The sequence below is a fragment of the Scophthalmus maximus genome, chromosome 3 (genome assembly GCF_022379125.1).
Source record: "Scophthalmus maximus strain ysfricsl-2021 chromosome 3, ASM2237912v1, whole genome shotgun sequence".
Taxonomy (NCBI): domain Eukaryota; kingdom Metazoa; phylum Chordata; class Actinopteri; order Pleuronectiformes; family Scophthalmidae; genus Scophthalmus; species Scophthalmus maximus.
Genome location: NC_061517.1, coordinates 1,392,501 through 1,413,038, shown reverse-complemented (window position 1 = coordinate 1,413,038; position 20,538 = coordinate 1,392,501). Strand labels below are relative to the sequence as shown.

Sequence of the window (20,538 nt, the reverse complement as noted above, 5' to 3'; positions counted from 1 at the left end):
CTATATGTCTTCCAGTCTTTATGCTATGCCAAGCTAAGCTAATGGGCATTTAGCCAAATAGATGATAGTGATAAATCTTTCCATCTAACTCTAATGGAAAGAAAAGTCAAACTATGCCATTAAAGTTTTGTATTTCTTCTATAAATAAAACTGTCAGGGTGTCAAGTTCTCAAACTGTGCGTATCAAAATCTTTCCTTTGAGTTACCATCAAAGAAGTCTGACAGAAGAGGCATCTTCTCTCGCACTGTGAGAATCCATTACCCTGGAGAAACTCTCTCTCGCCGTGGCTCGTGTGCTTGTTGTGGTGCTGCACTTCAGACGCTTCTGTCTTCTGCAGCGCTCTGTGTGCAGGGGCGGACTCCACCCCCGCCCGCCAGGCCCGTGTCCCACCTGCTGCTGTCAATCCCACGCTTTCCTCAGCCTGGGGCAAACTGTCATCCCAAAAGATCCTGGCGGCCGGGCCAGCTGGGAGAAGGGGCTTAAAAAAAGAATGTTAGCATGTCTTCCCCCTGCATGTGCCTTAAATATCTTCCATGCAGTTCACAGGGTTTAATTTTAGACTCCACATGGGGCGGGCAGCAAAACCCCTTTCTAGCCGAAGTCAAAGCCAGAACCTTCCCAGTTTTCTCTGCCTGTGAGTCGTAGACTGGACAGGGATTATTCTCCCTTTTGATATCAGAAGAAGAAAGAAATCGCAGAGCGCCGATATGTCGAACGGCAGAGACAGCGATGATCTCAATGAAGAAGACATCGATGAGGATGAACTCCTCGCTATGCTTTCGCCCGAGGAGCTTCAGGAGCTTCAGAGTGAGATGGATGTTATTATTGCCCCGGATGACCGTGTTCCAGTTGGACAGAGACAGAAGGACCAGACAGAAAAGCCTCCGACGGGGTCGTTCGATCACAGATCCCTGGTCGATTACCTCTACTGGGAGAAAGAGTCCAAACGCATGCTTGAGGAAGAACGAGTTCCCGTTACTCTGCTGCCCAGCGAGGTAAGAGGCCGAAAAGTTCCTGTAAAGATCTGTCTCGAATATCAAACACATTCGTTATAGACTATGAAAATTATGATGTGAACGCTCGGGCGGAACAAAACGTCTTGTGTTTGGTACGGCGTGGTTCTAATCTTGATGTTCTGATTCATTGTTTTCATTAGAAAACTTTGAGGGAGGAAGCTGAAAGGAACGAAGAAGAAGAAGGAAACACAGAGACTGTGAATTATGAAGAGTATGAAGTGACAGAGGAAGTCATTGAGGAAGAAGCTGTGGGTGGTACAAACGGAGAGGAAATTATAGAGGAGATCATCGAGGAAATCGTTGAAGAAGTGGATGAGGGGGACGCAAAGAACAAAGAGGTGGATGTGAAAGATGAGAGAGATGTGAAGCTACCAGTGAATAAGGACAAACACGAAGATACAGACAAACACGTACGTCCTTCAGATTACAATGAAGAAACAGTGACAGGAAACGACACAGATGACAATCAGCCATGTTCAGAAGCAAAGGAGGAGATGGAGAAGGTATCCACTAAACTCAGCACATCATGCGTTGAAGAGAAAGAGGAAATTAAAATGACAGACTCTTTACTTCCCAATAATACTGCAGAGGTGCCAGAGATAAATGACACCAAAGATGAGAAGGTCCAACAGAAAGAAGAGAGAAAAATTAACAAGTTAAAAATTCCCAACTTGGCCCTCAATAATATAAAAATGACGTCAAGACCCTCAGGAAATGAGACAAACTTGGAGTCGACGCTCGACAAGATGCGCAACAACAACCCCTCCGTCACTGAGGTGAACCTCAACAACATAGAAAACATTCCCAAAGAGATGCTCCTGGATTATGTCAACGCCCTGAAGAAGAATAGGCACGTAAAAACCTTCAGCATAGCCAACACCGGCGTCGATGAAAACATCGCTTTCAACCTGGCCAACATGTTGCGAGAGAATCGCAGCATCACGACTTTGAACATCGAGTCCAATTTCGTCACGGGAAAGGGCATCGTGGCCATCATCCGCTGCCTGCAGTTCAACGAGACGCTCACCGAGCTGCGCTTTCACAACCAGAGGCACATGCTGGGTCACCATTCAGAGATGGAGATCTCCCGGCTGCTCAAGGCCAACAACACCCTGCTGAAGATGGGTTACCACTTCGAGCAGGCGGGGCCCAGGATGGTGGTGACCAACCTTTTAACCAGGAACCTGGACCGTCAGAGGCAGCTGAGGAAGGAGGAGCAGAGGCAGCAGCAGCTGAAGGAGCAGAGGCAGCTGATGCAGATGTACGAGAGCAGTCTAAACCTGCCTCCTGGCTTACTGGAGAGGCTGGGGTACGTGCCGCCCCTTGAACTCTTGCAGGAGCATGGGCTCGTCCCACCGTCGTCAGAACTCGGCGGCGTGCCTCAAACACGCCACCAGACGGAGCAGCAAGAGTCGCCTCAGAAGCAGCTCAACCGCAAAGGCATTCCCAAACAACCCAGCCCTGAACCAGCAAATCCACTGAGGGACGTGCAGCTGAAGAGGACGCCCAAGAAACGTGACCCTTTTCTGGATCAGGACCCAAGGGACAACAGGAGATCAGGGGGGCCCAGTGTCCAACTGAGGAAGACTCCCAGGGTGAAGAACGCAGGCAGTGGCGAGGTGACAGACGAAAGAGCCAACCTGCCAGACGTGATCAAGACGTTGAAGCCCGTCCCTCGTAGACGTCTGCCACCGAAGGTTGACGTGACACCGCGAGATCAGCTCCTAACAGAGATCAAGAAGAGCAACGTGGCCTATCTCAAGTCTGTGAGTATCTCAGCGTTCATACTGTGTTTGTCACTGTGGATACATCACATGTTGTTTACTGCTTAACTGCCCACAAGATGTTCTTGTATTATATGATAATATGAATCTGCAGAATTCCAGCTTTGACCTTTGAATTCTTTTCTTTTGTCGCTGCAGGTGCCACTGCCCAAAGAGCTGGAATCAAGTGAAACGAGTCTCTTCTGAGGTCACAGCTTCAACTGTATTTTTAAAAAAATATATCATTTTAAACATATTTTGTAGTAAATGCCCCTTTATATACTATACTATGAACTATGGAACTCAAGAGTATTTTAAATAAACATGAAAAATATTGGCTGCTGTGTTGTTATGTCACTAAAAGCTCTTGTCATATCAATAATGTTACAGTAATAATAATAATAATAAATTTCATTAATAGAGCACTTTTCATTGCTAAAAGCAATCTCAAGTGCTAAAATGGAAATGGAGAGTTCATCAGAGGAGACCTGGGGCAGTTGTAACACACTCGATTCCTCCAATCAGAAACAAGCCAGACTGTTTACACTACGCTTTTCAACACAATTTTTTTTGAGTCATGAAAGTTCATTTTCAGATGCACAGTATGTTTTATCTGCTGTTTAAAGTTCTGATGACTGCGATTTTACACCTTCATCAATCTCCAGACTATTTGTTAAAAATGAACATGCAAGATGCTAACGTACATGTGGCTGTCGCTAGCTAGCGTACGAGACTCCATCATGGCTGCCAAGAATGTGAGGAGCTGGTTTGTTACTGTGTTGACACAGTTTTCTGTTAGAAAATGAACATATTACACTAATAATTTGAATTTAATGAAATATGTTGAGAGTGAATGAAAATAAATGCTTGATCTACTTCATCATCTCATCAATAAATGTACGTTTGTGTATAAAGTAACACTTTTTTATGTGTTCTAACTATATTAGGTATTTGGGAAAGTGTGATTATAATTATATTATAATTATATTATAAATATCTGTGGTTTCAGACGATTATTATCTCTCTTGAAGCAAAGAAGCAGTAGCTCCCAAACACTGTTATAAATATGTATTATATCAAAAGATGATAATTGCTCATTGAATCCCAAAACATCTTTTATTTAATTCATATTCAAATGTTTGGTTGATTAAATGTTAGATTATTCATTATGGGTGCAAACCTGTTCATATGCTAAACATTTTACTGTAAAACAATAACCTTCTACTTCTTGCCTAGAAATTAGGAAAAAGCTGAGCTGAGACTAAATCAATGTCATACAGATATTAAGTCAAGTTGAGTCAAATGATGTGTACACACTGCGTGAGAGGGTTTATATTAGTTTTATATTCAGTGGTAATATAAGCTTTTCATCTGTTTCAGCCTATAATTCACTTCCTTGTTTGGCATTAAACAAAAACAAACAGGAATAACTCAGAAGATTCCGTGGTGAATAAAATATATTCACACTGATGCTTGATTGAAAAACGACTGCCACATATTTTAGGTTCTCTTTATTTGTAACACAGGACAGTAGTTTTTTATGGCCGCTTCTGTGAATTCATCATCACTCTTCAACAATGAAAAAGTCACACCCAAAAAAGACATAATATAAATAGAATATTGCATCCATAAACAAACTCTCTGAATTGCCATTTGTGATGTTAGCATGCACCACCTGCAGCCGAGGTGTGAAACACAACAGGAAACAACAGTGTGAGATAAACACCTAATGTTACAGGTCAGCTTTAATTTATGAACATGATATCTCTAGTCCAGTATTTACTAGCGATGAGGGAACAGTGGTAAATTAAAATTTAATTTCTATCTCATTGCCAGAGTAAAGAACGCTGTGATCTGCAGCAATTGAATACATCTCTGCATGCTATAGTATGAAAATAAAGATAAGTGAAAAATAACAGACATTTTAATAACATGACAATATTCAAACAATAAAGCTGCACCTGCCGTTCATTTTTCAGTATTGCATAGCTGTGGTCAGGGGACACACACTCAGGCCAGCCTGTACGATCAGGAACCGTGTGTTCACAAAACGTTGAGAGGAGGGTAAAATCTAAAACTCTGGGATTATTATCAGTCAGGCAATAGAAACATATCTACACAAGAAGCTCATTGGCCTCAGGCCACAATTCATTCAGCTCCCGGAGTTACAATATGCCAGTCATTGCTGTTTATTAAGCAGATAACGGTTGAGCCGGTGTCGGTTCTACTCTCTGAGACAACAAAATTGAACATGCTAGTTTTGAGGTAGCAAACTGAAAGGTTTTTTTTTTCTTTTTTAAAGCATAAATATGATTGGTTTCTAATAATTGCATTGTGTTGAAACATTCAGTTTTATTTTTGATGAGAAACTTTAAATACTCAAAGTGCTTCGTCAACAAGGGAAATGATTTGTATTTGGAACATGTTCAGACACAGAAGTGCTCAAACCTTTGGTTAACTTTATATAATAAGTTAATTAATAATACGGAACCATCTGTCAAACCATCTATCAGATACAAATGTATAAGAGGATAAAGTAAAAGTATAGGAATGCAAACTTGAGTAACTTTATGTGTATACAGGGAGGGTAATAACTCAATACATGGGATGATAATCATAAACCGTACTGTATGACATTTAATTTCCTCGGCTGGAGCCTCACTCCTTCAGTTTGCTCTCGATGAAATCCTGGATCTTGTTCATCTTCTCCTCCTGTTGGTCCAGCAGCTCCATGATGAGGCCCATCGGCGTCTTCTTCAGCCTAACGCCTTCCATCTTGTTCTCCAGTCTGTTCTTCATGTTGCGAAGTCTCAGAGAGGCGTGGATCAGGATCACTGCGGGAACAAGGAGTTGTTACTATTTCTTTCACTATAAAAAGATGATTTTCTGTGGAGTACATCTTTGGAAAACCTCAAAAACAAAATGTGATACTGCTGCTGAAACCCAGACTTGAAAGCAGGTGTGACGGAGCAGAGGCATATCTTTTATTCCCCATGTCAGGGCAGATACTGAACACATGACATCAGTGAGTAAATGCAGTTCTGTCCAAATCAGCAGCACATAGCGACACATAGCAACGCATCAACACGAGCAGCAGTGAGGCAAACTGCCTTGTCTACTTTATGTGCCTCAGTGTCAGAGCTGCTGTATTCGCTCTAACCAACCATCAATTATCTTCACCGCTCTGCTGAACCTCCGACTCTAAAACACAAACCTACAGCTACTTTATGTTTTACAGTCTGTGTCACGGGTCAGTGATACTGTACATGCCTTTCAATTCCCACAGTGAGTCACAATGAGAGTGTTCGGAAAAACTTGTTCACCCAGAGGAAACCCTCGGCCGTGCCTCCCTGCCTGACTCACCAGCTACACTTTCTGTCATGTAGCATTTGCCAACAAGTGTCTGCAAGTTGAAATTTTACAACAGCAAAAAAATCTATACTGATACATGAAGTTGTATAATAAGTTTTGTATCTGTCTATAGTAAATTAACCACTGTTCATTCCTGGAACATATTTTGCAGATATTTTGGATTTTATGTCAAAATCTCAGTGACTGGATTTTGCAAACTCTGTGGCACTGAAACTGCATTTTGGGGTTTTTCCTCCAAAACTGTGGAACAGTTTTCCCATAAACATTCAGAATATAAACATTATAGTTCCTTTCAATAGCATTTGACTTGCTCTCTTGCTTTTTCACTTATTCTATTGAAATGTTTTATTTTCTACTCAGTTTAAATGTTTTAGACAGTTAAATGTAATTTTAAGAAAAAAGGGATCTGCTTTATCTAAAATAAATTGTGTTATTTCAAATTAAGAAACGTGTGTTAATGATCTATTCACAATAAAATTATATTATCATTACTATTGTTGTTATAAAACAAAATTAAGTCAGAAAGATTACCGAGTAAGGTACGAAATCTAGGTAGGCAGGCAGGGAGAGCGGTAGGTAGGCAAGCAGACCGGTTAGGTAGGTAGGAAGGCAGGAAGGTTGGAACATAAGCAGGAAGGTAGGTAGGCAAGAAGGTAGGAAGGCAGGAAGGTAGGGGGCAAGAAAGCAGGAAGGTAGGCAAGAAGGCAGGAAGGAGGTAGGAAGGTAGGTAGGTAGGCAGGACGGTAGGCAAGAAAGTAGGTAGGCAAGAAAGTAGGTAGGCAAGAAAGCAGAAAGGTAGGCAAGAAGGAGGTAGGTAGGTAGGTAGGACGGTAGGAAGGCAGGTAGGCAGGCAGGTAAGCAGGCAAGAAAGCAGGAAGAAGGTAGGAAGGTAGGCAGGCAGGTAGGCAAGAAGGTAGGTAGGTAGGTAGGTGTACTTTATTGATCCAAATCTTTATCCTTAATGTTTTCACTGCTCACTTTGTGTTGCATTGTATGCATGGATTTTGCTGTGGGAATAGAGTAGATTATCATTATCCTAATATTTCTCTCCTGTAGAAACTGAACAGAAAAAAATAACTTGACTATATTCATTTCAATTCAATAATTAACAAGCCCAACGTATCATATATATGACATTCATCCCTGACAAAACCTAATTAATGTATTTGTGATAATAATACTTTAATGTCCTGAGACTCACAAAGCAACGGGAAGGTGATTCCAAAGATGAAGACCATGACACCGCCGCACAGCGACAGCACAAAATAGCTGGTGACCATGACCCCGCCGACGAACAGGGTGGGGTTCTTCTTCTTGAAGTTCTTGATGGTGGGCTTGTTCTCTCCGGCCCACACGGACCCGCCGAACACCAGCGCCACCACGGCTCCGCCCAGGAACATGCCGAACGGGTTCAGGAACCTGGGGATTGTACAACACGCGTGTATATATCACATTATGATCTTCACAAGGTGTATGAGTTTGTGTTTTATGAATAGCACAACCTGCTGGTGGTAACAACAGCAGTTCACTTCCTGGACTTCCTCTGGTGTACAAACAGAAACTGAAAGACGCAGCTGTAGGCCTGCACTCACCGTTTCCTCTTCATCAACCTAATATTCAAATTGTATTCATGTGTTTATGTGAAATAGAGCTACAAGCAGCTACTGTAGCAACAGTGAATTAACATCCAGAAGCTGAAGTTAACATCCAGACATTGATGAGATGACAATGAGGATGATTGACCCCCGAGGGTGTGATCGGTCGTTTTTTAGCCGATATGTCTGCCACTGAATATGGAAACATGAAGACGGAAGATGTTTACAGGCCAAACAGGTGAGTCTGCGTGCTCGCGGCGGGGGCGGGGGACACAACGTCTGCGGGCTAACTCGACGGAGACGTGTTAGCATAGCATGTGTGCTGCTACGAGCTTCCGGGCCAGTTCTCTCACCCCACGACGAGGAAAACCACCGCGGCCACCGCCAGGTAGTTGGTCTGGTAGTAGAGCAGGTTGCCGATCACTCGGTTGTTCCACCTCGTCAAGTCCCCGAAGTCCGGTTTGGCGAATCGCTCCGCGCCGGGACAGAAGTCGTCCCACGGCCTGAGGGGCGCCAGCTCCATCTTGGCTGCTGCCATGGTGACTCTCGCTCGGCGTGTTTTTGCTCGTGTAGCTCAGACTGCAGCGACGCACACGAACATCCGCACACACGAGCAGCTGCTGCGCGGAGACGAGTCTGACGGATCAGCTGACCGCCGTCGGTCCGCGGCGACGAGGTGAAGCCGAGCTCGCGCGTCAGATCTCGCGAGAGTTCGCGTTCGCAAAGAAGCGCTTGAGACGTTTGGAATGCGTCCCTGAATGCGCATCAACAACGCATTTATTAATAACAAACAGCATAAAGCTCATACTATATTTATTAGGTCATATCATATATCATAATGTATTGTATATTAGATAAATTAAATATTAATAACATGTTAAGAATGTGTTTTTATAGACCAACATAATGTAAAAAGACAAAAATAGAAACCAAAAATTAGTTTATACAATTCAATTTATTGAACCTTCAACGGTGTTTGACGATTGAGACATATTAAAGAAAATAACATAAAAATCGTTTCAGATTGTTTCATACCATATACACACATTCATAATTTCCTTGTGTTTTTTTATTTTTTATTTGTATTTATTTGCTTTTACGCTATGTTGTAATTTTCTTGTTGTTGTTCTCATTCTTTTATTTGTATTTCCTATTATTGCATTTGTTTCTTATTAGTTTTATTAGTGTTAACACATTTTGAGACTGAGTATCCAGTGTCTTCTTTTTCTTTCAAAACACTTTGTTAACTATTTTTATTATTATAATTATTTAAAAAAATGTTTATGTTAAAATAATAATAATAATTTATTTATTCATATTATTATAAAATACGAATCAGCATCGAGATTGGTTTCAACCTTAAATATGTATTAATCAGAAAAAGACATAAATGAGTAAAACAATGTGCACTTCCTGTACAGGAGTTATTCATTATTCGTATTTATTGCTTTTACGCTATGTTGTAATTTCATTTTTGTTGTTATCATTCTTTTATTTGTATTTGCTGTTTTTACAGGGATGTTGTCCTATTATTGCATTTGTTTCTTATTAGTTCTATTAGTGTAATTACATTATCCTGTGTCTTCTTGTTCTGTCAAAGCACTTTGTAAACTCTAAACTCTAAACTACTTTCATTATTATAATTATTTAAAAAACGTGTTAAAATAATAATAATAATTTATTTATTAATACTATTATAAAATACGAATCAGCATCGAATAATTATTTATTCATCAGAAATAGACATAAATGAGTAAAACAATGTGCACTTCGTGAACGGGAGTTATTCGTATTTATTTGCTTTTACGCATAATTTTCTTTTTGTTGTTATGATTCTTTTATTTGTTTCTTATTAGTTTTATCCGTGTAAACACATTTTGAGTCTGAGTATCCGGTGTCTTCTTTTTCTGTCAAAGCACTTTGTAAACCCTGTTTATTATTACAATAATAAAAGCTATTATTATTATATATATATATATATATATATATATATATATATATATATATATATATATATATATATATATATATATATATATATATATTACCTTATTATTATTCTTTTTATTTTTAAGAATACGCGTTGATATTGGGTTCAACCTCAATTATTTATTCATCAGAAATAAACAATGCGCACTTCCTGTACGGGAGCCGCGCGGTTGTGCGCAGCGCGGCGCGGCGCAGCCTTGACGCTCGCGAGCAGCGCCGTCCCCATCGAGGACATGGGACCGTGACAGTATGGCGGATGTCGAGGAGCCGTAAGTCTCACTGGAGGGAAACATGTGATTTCACCGCGGTTCGTCGCCACCGCTTCATGGCTCGACGCCTGTTTTCTCTTTGTGTCTCCAGGGAGAAGAAACGACGGCGAACCGCGGACCCGACTGACAAGTTAGTGACGAAATGTGTCGGTGGAGAAGGTCCGCGACCGGCGGCGGGCTCGCGCCCGGAGACACGAGCGCCGACAAGATTTAATAACAATAACAAATAACTATAGCTATTACTATAACCTGTGAGCTGCAGGTTCCATTCATCAGTTCGCTCAGAGGGAAACACAACGCAGTGACGTCACTGCTCTGCGCCAAATCCTGCTCGACCCGCGCGTCAGAGCTGTGCGCCAGGTCCACTGATGAATATGAATTATTAAGTCCAATTAAAACATCATGTAAAAAGTGAGAGAATCCAAAGCACAATGAAACTGAGGAGCAACTAAGAGCTGAGAAATATGTTTTTTGTTGTTGTTGTTTCTACAAAAACCGTAGATGGTAAATAGTAGTAAACAGTAGACACGATGAAACACTTACTTCACATCATCATATTACTCATAACCACAAGGAGGTTCGACGGCCGCAGAAAGAAAAGTTCATCCGTCTCTGACATTCTGAATTTGCAGGCGATGAAGTTATATTCATATTATTTAGTTTCAAGCATGTGTTCGATCGTAAGTCTGTATTTATTTGTGAATCATCTTTTCTATGAACCGGGTTTCCGCACCGTCAGCAGTTAGTCACGTCTCATATTACACTTAGAATATAGAATATAGTTATTATGAATAGTGATGCAAATGCTTCTCAATACATTTGTATGCCTCCTCAAACTGTTTCACTCTGAATGTCTTTTAGGAACCACAAATACAATACAGAAAGTACAAATCAGTCATAATAACAATACTGACACATTTCCTTGTCGTGGGACTAATAAAGGAATACCTTATCTTAAAATTTCAAAATTATAATATTGTTTTTTCTTTTAGCTAGAGCTGCTTCTCTTATTATTTCCTTCCCCGTGTGGCAGATCTCCACTTCACCAGCCGACGCTCTGAGATTCATGAAGCGACGTTGAATGAATTGCCCTCTGGGATATTAAAGAAAAACCTTGAACCTATTTGACCAGTTGCTGTCGTCTTTGCATATTTTGATAATATTTATTTAGTTTTGTCCTCATTAAAGTTACCGTACATGTTCTGTGTGTGCGTGTGCAGAATGGCTGTAGATGGCGGACACAGGAACAGTGGTTGCGACTGGGACGGCCGGTGGAATCACGTGAGGAAGTTTTTGGAGCGACCCGGTCCATTCACCCATCCGGACTTTGAGCCGAGCACCGAGGTGACGCACGCACACACACACACACACACACACGGAAACAGGATCCGTGTCGTGTTCAGTTCACACGACTCACCGTCCACGTCATGGTGACGTTTCTTTTTGTTTCAGTCTCTCCAGTTCCTGTTGGAGACGTGTAAGATCCTGGTCATCGGCGCCGGAGGACTCGGATGTGAACTCCTGAAGAATCTGGTAGGAAGGATCTTTGATGTTGGTTAGATATTTATTAACTTACTAATAACTTGTTAGTTGAAAGAATACACAGATTTAAACGTCACACTGTCTCGTGCTTCAGGCTCTGTCGGGGTTTCGCCTCATTCATGTGGTCGACATGGACACGATCGATGTGTCCAACCTCAACAGGCAGTTTCTGTTCAGGTACCATCTGATTCTCCTTCGGACGACGACATGTCACACATTTTCTTTGCTTTGACACTTTTAAAGCTTTTAAATGCTGCGTTTCATTCGGTCAGTGTCAGGGTTCGTTGTCGTACACTTTACTTAACATCAAGCGACAGCGGTGAAAGCGCCGATAATGCGCCGGTCGCCAACCGCAATTTTAAAAACGAGGAAGAAGAGTGTACAACCAATCACGTTGCGATCTCTTAGCTGGTTGCGGCCCAAGGACACTCATATCCAGTTCCTTTACACAAAGAGTGCAACGTTAAAATAACTCTCTTCTGAACTGAGATGATAAATGATGATTCCCCCGTGCTTTGTTTGCCTCTTTGTGTCGGAGGCTCTGTGACGTAAACATCAGGTCATGAGTTTCGTCTTGTTCGTCCCGTAATCAACTGCTTTCTCCTTCGACTCAGGCCCAAAGACGTCGGACGGCCGAAGGCAGAAGTGGCCGCCGACTTCATCAACACTCGTATCCCAGGATGCAAAGTCGTCCCGTATCCTTTCACAGCAACTCCCATTGATGTAGTTGACGTTGTGTGAAATATCTCGATGGTGATTTTTTTTATTCCTTATCGATAAAAACACGCAGTCACTTTAAAAAGATCCAAGACTTTGACGACTCGTTCTATAGGCGTGAGTGTGTTGTTCTTACGTCAGCCGAGTTTCGAACATTAAAACACATCGGAGGTTTCTTTTTAAAACGTCATCGTCATCTCCTCTCGCAGAGTTCCACATCATCGTCTGTGGCCTGGACTCCATCATCGCCCGACGCTGGATGAACGGGATGCTGGTGAGGAAACAAGACATTTGATTTAATCCGTTTTATCTCAGTGTTTTGTCCTTTATAACCTTGTGGTGAGTTATGAATTTTATGCTGCATCCCTTTAGATCTCCCTCCTGAGTTACGAAGACGGCGTCCTGGATCCCAGCTCCATCATCCCGCTCATCGACGGAGGGACGGAGGGTTTTAAAGGAAACGCCCGGGTCATCCTGCCCGGCATGACGGCCTGCATCGACTGCACGCTGGAGCTGTACCCGCCTCAGGTCACATAGATACAATACATCATAGTTCATCAACTCAATAACTTTTACTGAAGCTTTCACAATCTCTGCTCAGCGGCTGTTTTGGGCGACAGGAGGAATATGTGGTGATGTTTCATATACATTCTTCCTATTTATATTTATTATGATTTTACGTCTGTATGTATTTCTATATTCTTGGTTGGAGCAGCTGACGAAACAAAACTAATAATCCTCCGTGGATCAATAAAGTATTTCTGATTATGATTCTGGTGTAATTTTCAAATTTTCCATCTGCAGCAACAGCTGTTTTGTGCTGAAGAAAGAAAAAAATTAAATAAAATGCACAGAAAATAGCACCCCGTACAGAAAATGAGAGAAAATCATGTGTGCAGGTTTTTCTTGGAGCCAAAACACACAAGAAACATATAGAAATGAGATGAAAGAAGCATTTTTGACGTTAACCTTTTATTCTGAGCTTGATTTAAATTTTTTCGGATCCACAGATTAATTTCCCCATGTGCACCATTGCGTCAATGCCCAGGCTTCCAGAACACTGCATCGAATATGCCAGAATCTTACAGTGGCCAAAAGAAAATCCGTTTGGAGGTAAGTTAAAATATTGAGATTTCTTTATTAATAATCGAGTCCTGCAGCCTCGTAACGACCTGCGTCTTCCCCCCCTCCCCCTCGTCGTCCTCCTCCTCATCCTCCTCCTCCTCCTGCAGACATCAGCTTAGACGGGGACAACCCCGACCACATCCAGTGGGTGTTCGACAGATCCCAGGAACGAGCTGCGGAGTTCAGCATCACAGGCGTCACGTACAGACTCACTCAAGGTGAACCTGCTGAATTATTCCAATTTTTCATATTCCACCCGTGGATCTATGAGATGGAAGTTTTAACCAGCGACTGTGTCTCGCGCTTCAGGGGTCGTGAAGAGGATCATTCCCGCCGTGGCGTCGACCAACGCCGTTATTGCTGGTACGAAACTCACGCAGTCAGTAACTGTCGCTGTCGATCAAGCAGCACGTGGTCACGTCTGCAGATTTACCACCTGCGTTTCTTTTCTTTTAATTTTTACAGCTTTGATTTTACAAAGAAGTTGGCTCCTGTTGATTTTATCAGCTCCAACTAGCTTTCTGTTAGACGCTGATTCTGGTTAATATAATGATGTAAAAGAATCATTAAATATCCACACGATGATGTTTAATACACCAAGGCTACTGTACAGATGCCTGTTCCAGGCAAAACATCAGAATTCTCACCAGAAGAAAACTAAATCGGGATAAAGCCTCAGTTTTACAGTAGATAATATATGTAATATTTTTCACTTTCACGAGGTTGAAAACCATAAACCAAACGTGTCTGGAAAATTGTTATTTTTTTGGCTGCAGTTGCTGGAGTGTAAACCTTTTTCCAAATGGGAGACGCAGCTGCTCAGAGGCGACACAGTTTCTCTAACCTCCGATGTGTTAGAATTTAAAACCACTTCTTTCTCTATGTTTCTACATTTTATATTTCTTATGTTTGTAAGGTGTGTTGTGTGATCTATCTTTCTACCTCTACCTACCTACATCTATCTATCTTAGGGCTGCAACTAACGATTATTTTCCTTATCGATTAATCTGTCGATTATTTTCCCAATTAATCGATAAGTTGTTTGGTTCATGAAATGGCGAAAAAATGTTGATCGTGTTCCCCACAAACCTCAACATAATGTTTGGTTTTGTCCACTCACCAAAGATATTCAGTTCACTGTCACAGAGGAGCAAAGAAACCAGAAAATATTCACATTTAAGACGCTGACAACATACCAGATAGGTGTCGATTAATTTAGTAGTCGATTACTAATCGATTAACTGTTCCAGCTCTATTCTATCTATCCTACTTCAACATGTGGAGAAATCTAGAGCCTGTGATGCCTTATTACTGTTCAGAGGAGGTTTTTTTAATCGATCAAACACTCATTAATGACTAATTGTACTTTTAACAACTATTATATTCGGTCAACTCACTTTGGTTTTGCTCTCGTCCTCCTCAGCTTCCTGCGCCATGGAAGTTTTTAAAATCGCCACAAGGTGGGCAGCAAAAACCACCACCAGAATAATTCATCCTAATTATCTGAAAAATTTAAAAGAATAAATACTAACACACGATTTTATCTTCCAGTGCATATATCCCTTTAAATAATTACCTGGTCTTCAACGATGTGGACGGACTGTACACCTACACGTTTGAGGCTGAGCGAAAGGTTTGTGTTCGTCATGATCGCACTCATGATTTTTCTCCGCTCAGAGAACAACGGGTTGACGTCTGCGTCCTCTGTGTGATTTTGCAGGAGAATTGTTCGGCGTGTAGTCAGGTGCCTCAGGACCTCCAGTTCCCTCCGTCTGCCAAGCTGCAGGAGGTGTTGGAGTACCTGACGGAGAACGCTTCCCTGTGAGTCGTCACGTCACCACAACTGTTCTCACTGCTTCAGGAGAAATAATAATAATAATAATAATAATAATAATAATAATATTAAAGAATCAGGTTGTGACTCGAGAATGAATGTTTCCTCAGACAGATGAAATCTCCGGCCATCACCACGACTCTGGAAGGAAAGAACAAGACTCTGTATCTGCAGGTAACGTTGATCTCTGCGAACGCTGCGCCATGATTGGTCACTTAATTAAACTGATTAATCGATCGTCACAATTTTCATTTCATTCCAGTCCGTTAAATCCATCGAGGAGCGAACAAGGCCGAACCTCTGCAAGACGTTGAAAGGTAATAAAATTTAAAAAACCATAATTCTCCGTCCGTCCGATGTGACCTTTGACCTGCTAAGATGTGGATATGTTTAAAAAAATTTCTTCGTCGTCTCGTTCAGAGCTGGGCTTGTCGGACGGACAGGAACTGGCCGTGGCAGACGTCACCACACCGCAGACGGTTCTGTTCAAGCTCAACTTCACCACCTGACCTCTCTGTGATGTCACACAAACTGGGCACGGCCTCGTCACCGGGTCACTGCGATGACGCGGCTGCACCTTCGATATCTATGTAAATGAGTCACAGTTTCACTGTACGAACAGGAAGTCAGTTAACATTGTTGTTGTTTTTTTTGTATTTTTGTTATATTGTTTACTTCTTTGTGTATTTGACTGATGTTGTTGCTATTTAACCGTACGTCAGACGAGAAGAACGACGTGCGATTTGCTCTAATAAAGTTTTATTATCATCACCACATCGTTTCTTTTGTTGTGATGTTCGGATCAGATCAGATCAGATCATCCTCTGAGTCCAGCAGCGAAGGTGAAGCGTCAAAATAAGAAACGTCAGTAAAAAAGAAATATTAAAACATTTTTTTATGTATAAATATATAATGTGATCAGATTGTGTAGTGTAGAAAGGATTGCACATGTAAGAGATAAACTCAGGGCAACGTCGCGTAAAAACAGTAAAATACAATTAAAAAGAACGAGAGCAACAAAAAGAAAAGGACAACATTGAATAAGAGCAATTAAATAAGAATAATATAATAAAATGAATAGAACATTTAAATTTAATTGAAATTTTAAAAATGAATAATGATCTTAAATTATTTTAAATTCCTTGAAGTGGATCACACCCACCACAACACATTGAGGGTTCTAATGTTGTGTTATTAAGATTACAGCAGCAAATGGATAATTTATTATAGTTTCCTCTGACAGTCCCAAAGCATTTTTTTAATAACTGTTGAGTCAGATGAGAAATTTGATGTCAGCAGCTGTAGAACTATATAAATAATAAGGAATAATATTGAGATAAAAACACTTGAGTCTGGTTCAGATCCTGTGACGAGCAGCAGCGCGTCACGTCTCCTCACTAAGCTTCTTATGGAGATAATGAAAGTGGCCGCGTGTTGTTCAGCGGACAGATGGTTTGTGACTTGATTAACTTTTCACTTCCTCGTCGGGAGGAAACTGACACGCTTCTCTCCTCAGAGCAGCACATCTTCATCACATCACCATCACATCTTCATCACATCACCATCACATCTTCATCCCGTCACCATCACATCTTCATCACATCACCACGTCCTGCAGGAGGAGACGAGCAGCTCACCTGCTGCTGTCTCACCTGACTCTCACCTGGGGGACCAGAGGTCTCACGAGTCCCCCCCCCCCCCCCCAGGAAACTCGAATCCTGGAGCATTACACAAACTTCTGGATCTTTTTTGTGGCGACCGATCGTCAGACGTGCAGGATGTTCACACGGATTCTGGCGGAGGCTTTAGCTGCTGCAGCTCCTCGTCTGCACCAATAACAGGAACACAGGTGAGAGGGTGAATATTAATATTAATGTTATTTCATCACTGGTTCATGTCACGAAGAGCAAAATTAAATGTATCTTTTATTTGTAATGTTATCTGGTGTTTATTATCACTTTTATCTATTACAAAAGGCTTATAGAGTGTTTTTAACAAGTTTGATTACATTTTATTATTATTATTGATAATTATCTGTTGTTAAGAAGAATCAGTCTGATGCTTTTTTAAATCACTGAATGCAAATTTGTAAAATACATGTAAAACTTTATGAGTTTTATAAAATCTATTCCCTCATTAGTCGATCATCAGAAAATTAGTAACAATAATCAATTTAAAGTTTTTGGGGGTTTTTTTACATCTGCAAAACATTTTCTGTTTCCTGTTTCTTTAATGTCGAGATTTGCTGCCGTATTAGTTTTTTAGCAAATCTATAGATTGTGTTGACGTCTTATTAAATAGATAATCTGCAGTTTGGTCTTTTGCTGTAACGTGACGTGACGCAAAGATTCCTCGTCCCGGTTCTTCCCGGTGACTCGCGGTGATGAGGCCTCGCTCTCGTCTGCCTCCTCTCGGGCCTCTGATCGGACTCTTATTGGCATTCCTTTTTCTCAGCCCGGTGACGTGAGCAGCATCATGGAGCGAACGGCTGCAGTGATCTCACGAACCACGTACCAGGAGGGCGGAGGCCTTAGAAGCATGTCATTGTAACTTCAGGCCCGATTCTGTTTGTCTTCTCGTCCAGGCGAGATGAAGCTGATCCCACTGGCTCGTCCGTCTCTCTGGGGTCTCCTGCTGCTCTGCCTCTGCAGCCGGGCCGAGGCCACTGGCAACCGAAGCTCCAGAGGACACACAGGTACCGGTGGGTGTCAGACCCAACCAGACCAGTCACCCGCCCCTGAGGGACTCATTAAGGCCGAGGGTCACGACCCGGCCGCCCGCTGCAGAGTTCAGCCTCAGCAACAAGAAGCTGAGACTCGTAGAAACAGAAAAACAACATGGAGGAAGTGGATTTTCATTGTTTGACTCTCAGAGACGTTTAATAGATATTTATGTCGAGATGCTCTAAAAAGGGTTTGACATCACCTCTCAGAAAGCTGAATCTGATTCTTCCTACACGACGTGAGTGAAACGTGCACGACCCTCTGAACGTTTAGTCCCACGAGAGGAAGGCGGGTTCATTGGTTGTATTACAGCAGAGGTGCAAGAAGTAATAAAATACAAAAGTACTTCATTCAAAATCTCACTCAAGTAAAATATCATCAGCAACAATTTTACTGAAAGTATTTAAAGTAAACGTGTTGACTCTGCAAGAATGATGGCTCCTAGATTATAATATTACAATAAAATATGTAATTTGAATGTTTGCACTGATACATCGATGCATCAGCAACTTTGTAAAACGACTTCATTTACCTGGATAGTTTGAACCAGTGGTTCTCATGACGGACACAGACCGTCGAGGTCGTGATATGATAAATGGGGCATTACTGTCCAATATTTATATATTTGTATAATTATTTTCAAAAGATATCCTTTACTTTACTGAGCAACTGTCAGATCTTAGTTCATAAGCACATGCATTTCTATTTAACAAAGTATTTATCACTTTATGATAAAGTAAAATTATCTGAAAACTCATAACGTCAATTTAGTTCCATCAGTGCCACAACAGTTTCTTTGTGTTTCTGACCTCTGCTTTGATTGGATTCTGATTCAAACCCAACTTTGATTCTGGATCAACCCTCTGGTTCCTGAATAACTCAGATCCAGATCAGCGTGATTACCACTCACGTTCTTTTCTTCTCTGTGAAACGAAGCAGGAGCAGATCGGTTTCCTCTGCTCGGCCTTTTACAATCTCACTGTTTTCTTGCCTCCTGGACTCTGACACGCGTGCTTCTGCTTCTCGTCCACCGGGTGGCGCTGTAGTTTCAGAAAGATCCAAAGTGGGTCTGAGGTAAAGATGCTCCGCTTCACTTGTGACAAAAAGATGAGTTGACAAACAACGTTTTCATGGAAAAGTGTCGAGAAAATCACTGCGGCTTGCCGCCGACGTCTGGAGGCCGACGTCCTCCAGACGCCCTCTGCTCTCTGTTCATGAACGTTCCTCCTCAGGGTCGTCGCAGGAGAGGACGGGGACGTGCGAAGTGGTCGCTGCTCATCGCTGCTGCAACAGGAACAAGATCGAGGAACGCTCTCAGACGGTCAAGTGCTCCTGCTTCCCGGGGCAGGTGGCGGGGACGACGAGGGCCCGGCCCTCTTGTGTTGATGGTAATGTCCCACCGCAGCCTCACTCAGCCACAAATGATGTGACGCCGCATGAATATATCATCCGTCCGAGTGGAGGGAGGTCAGTCCGTCTCCCCAGAATCCTCAGAGGGAGAGTGTGACACGTGATTGAGATGTTTTCCTCCCTCCTAACAACTCTGGCTTTTGTTGAAGTCTTTTCATCTGCAAAGTGACCTTCAGCTGAGGTGTGTTTCGTGCTCCAGCCTCCATCGTGCGTCAGAAGTGGTGGTGCCGGATGGAGCCGTGTCTGGAGGGGGAGGAGTGCCGCGTTCTCCCTGACCTCACGGGCTGGTCGTGCATCTCCGGGAACAAAGTGAAGACCACAAAGGTGAGGACGAGCCCCCCCCCCCCCGGCTGCGAGCCGGAGTCACAGCAACACTGTTAGTCTGAGTCACAGTATTTATAGATTCCCACAGGCCGCCCTGCGATAAACCCTCCGACACACTCGTTGAACATGCTCATCACAAGGCGTTATTTTCGTAAGCTCCTCTTTTGATGCCGAGAAGATTCCAATATCAAGCGTAACAATCGCGGCTCCCATTGGCCACACGGACTCGTCCCGGCACAGTGGGCTCAGAGAAAACCTCTAAGTCTATAATCTGCTGAGCGAAGGGGCCGAGAGGACGGACATGAAATAAGCTGTGAACGAATTCCCGAGCGCCGAAAACCCACGGACTTAAATCTGACGGCCAAAAAGGAAACGCCGCTGCGTTTTAGAAAGTTTTGCGTCTGTTGAAGTGTTTTCGTGCCGTGTGGTTCCCCGAGGAGGGAAAACACGAGGGAAACGAAGACGCGTGGTCTGGACTTTGGCGTGGTTGAGAAGATGCTGCCACTTTGTGTAGCGTTGACCGTGAGATGAAGATGAACGGGGGAAACGTCCTCAGTTCTCTGAGCTCGACTCTGTGTGATGAGGAACCCGTCAAAAGGTTCTCACGTGTGTGTGATGGTTAAAAACATGGTACGTGACGTAATGCTACAAAACTGGTTGCTACGGCTACAAACAGTCAGCGTAATGATCCGTGCGGGAAATGAAAATCACGAAGCAGCATCGAACCACTGGCCTTCTGGTGTGTGGACGACCTCTCTTCCTCCTGAGCCACATTGAGGTTCTGGAGGTCAAAGTCCAAAAAATGTTCCGTGACTCGCAGTCGTCGGACTTTTGTGACTTGTGCAACTTGGACCAATA

General features: G+C 42.4%; 4 protein-coding genes across 6 annotated transcripts in view; 3 read left to right on the top strand and 1 right to left on the bottom strand.

Moving 5' to 3' along the window:
• Positions 1-556: 556 nt before the first annotated feature.
• lmod3 (leiomodin 3 (fetal)) lies at positions 557-3,660 on the top strand. Its single transcript, XM_035645397.2, has 3 exons — positions 557-996; positions 1,158-2,783; positions 2,940-3,660. The coding sequence occupies exons 1-3, from the start codon at positions 709-711 to the stop codon at positions 2,985-2,987; spliced, it is 1,962 nt and encodes a 653-aa protein (XP_035501290.2). The 5' UTR covers positions 557-708; the 3' UTR covers positions 2,988-3,660.
• A 616-nt stretch (positions 3,661-4,276) lies between these two features.
• On the bottom strand, positions 4,277-8,433 carry LOC118317038 (PRA1 family protein 3). Its single transcript, XM_035645471.2, has 3 exons — positions 8,101-8,433; positions 7,354-7,571; positions 4,277-5,614 (listed from the first exon to the last, which is right to left on the bottom strand). Exons 1-3 carry the CDS (start codon positions 8,283-8,285, stop codon positions 5,439-5,441), a joined length of 579 nt encoding a protein of 192 aa, XP_035501364.1. The 5' UTR covers positions 8,286-8,433; the 3' UTR covers positions 4,277-5,438.
• LOC118317018 (NEDD8-activating enzyme E1 catalytic subunit) lies at positions 7,733-15,994 on the top strand. 3 transcript variants are annotated; one of them, XM_035645431.2, is made up of 18 exons: positions 9,881-10,005; positions 10,097-10,135; positions 11,226-11,349; positions 11,458-11,538; positions 11,642-11,724; positions 12,162-12,242; positions 12,338-12,381; positions 12,474-12,538; positions 12,637-12,792; positions 13,275-13,377; positions 13,497-13,607; positions 13,699-13,752; positions 14,813-14,849; positions 14,941-15,022; positions 15,110-15,210; positions 15,334-15,397; positions 15,486-15,540; positions 15,644-15,994. In XM_035645431.2, the coding sequence occupies exons 1-18, from the start codon at positions 9,986-9,988 to the stop codon at positions 15,730-15,732; spliced, it is 1,389 nt and encodes a 462-aa protein (XP_035501324.1). In that variant the 5' UTR covers positions 9,881-9,985; the 3' UTR covers positions 15,733-15,994. The 3 variants fall into 3 exon arrangements, with proteins under 3 accessions (XP_035501325.1, XP_035501324.1, XP_035501323.1); XM_035645432.2 differs by lacking the exons at positions 9,881-10,005; positions 10,097-10,135 and adding an exon at positions 7,733-7,985; XM_035645430.2 differs by lacking the exon at positions 9,881-10,005 and having other exon boundaries at positions 10,047-10,135.
• Positions 15,995-16,943: 949 nt separating this feature from the next.
• The window catches only part of LOC118317044 (chemokine-like protein TAFA-4), a 4,243-nt gene continuing 648 nt past the window's right edge, over positions 16,944-20,538 (top strand). Inside the window, exons 1-4 of the mRNA XM_035645481.2 lie at positions 16,944-17,072; positions 17,808-17,918; positions 19,179-19,334; positions 19,556-19,680. Coding sequence (XP_035501374.1) covers positions 17,813-17,918; positions 19,179-19,334; positions 19,556-19,680 — 387 coding nt within the window. The 5' untranslated portion in view covers positions 16,944-17,072; positions 17,808-17,812. The remainder of the gene's footprint in view (positions 17,073-17,807; positions 17,919-19,178; positions 19,335-19,555; positions 19,681-20,538) is intronic.

Coding starts and splice junctions, on each gene's coding strand:
- lmod3 (XM_035645397.2), top strand. CDS start 709: ATGTCGAACGGCAGAGACAGCGATGATCTCAATGAAGAAGACATCGAT. Junction 997..1,157: donor TTACTCTGCTGCCCAGCGAG/GTAAGAGGCCGA, acceptor TGTTTTCATTAG/AAAACTTTGAGGGAGGAAGC. Junction 2,784..2,939: donor ACGTGGCCTATCTCAAGTCT/GTGAGTATCTCA, acceptor TTGTCGCTGCAG/GTGCCACTGCCCAAAGAGCT.
- LOC118317038 (XM_035645471.2), bottom strand. CDS start 8,285: ATGGCAGCAGCCAAGATGGAGCTGGCGCCCCTCAGGCCGTGGGACGAC. Junction 7,572..8,100: donor GTGGTTTTCCTCGTCGTGGG/GTGAGAGAACTG, acceptor TACAATCCCCAG/GTTCCTGAACCCGTTCGGCA. Junction 5,615..7,353: donor AATCACCTTCCCGTTGCTTT/GTGAGTCTCAGG, acceptor TTGTTCCCGCAG/TGATCCTGATCCACGCCTCT.
- LOC118317018 (XM_035645430.2), top strand. CDS start 10,062: ATGGCTCGACGCCTGTTTTCTCTTTGTGTCTCCAGGGAGAAGAAACGA. Junction 11,725..12,161: donor AACAGGCAGTTTCTGTTCAG/GTACCATCTGAT, acceptor CCTTCGACTCAG/GCCCAAAGACGTCGGACGGC. Junction 12,539..12,636: donor GCTGGATGAACGGGATGCTG/GTGAGGAAACAA, acceptor GCATCCCTTTAG/ATCTCCCTCCTGAGTTACGA.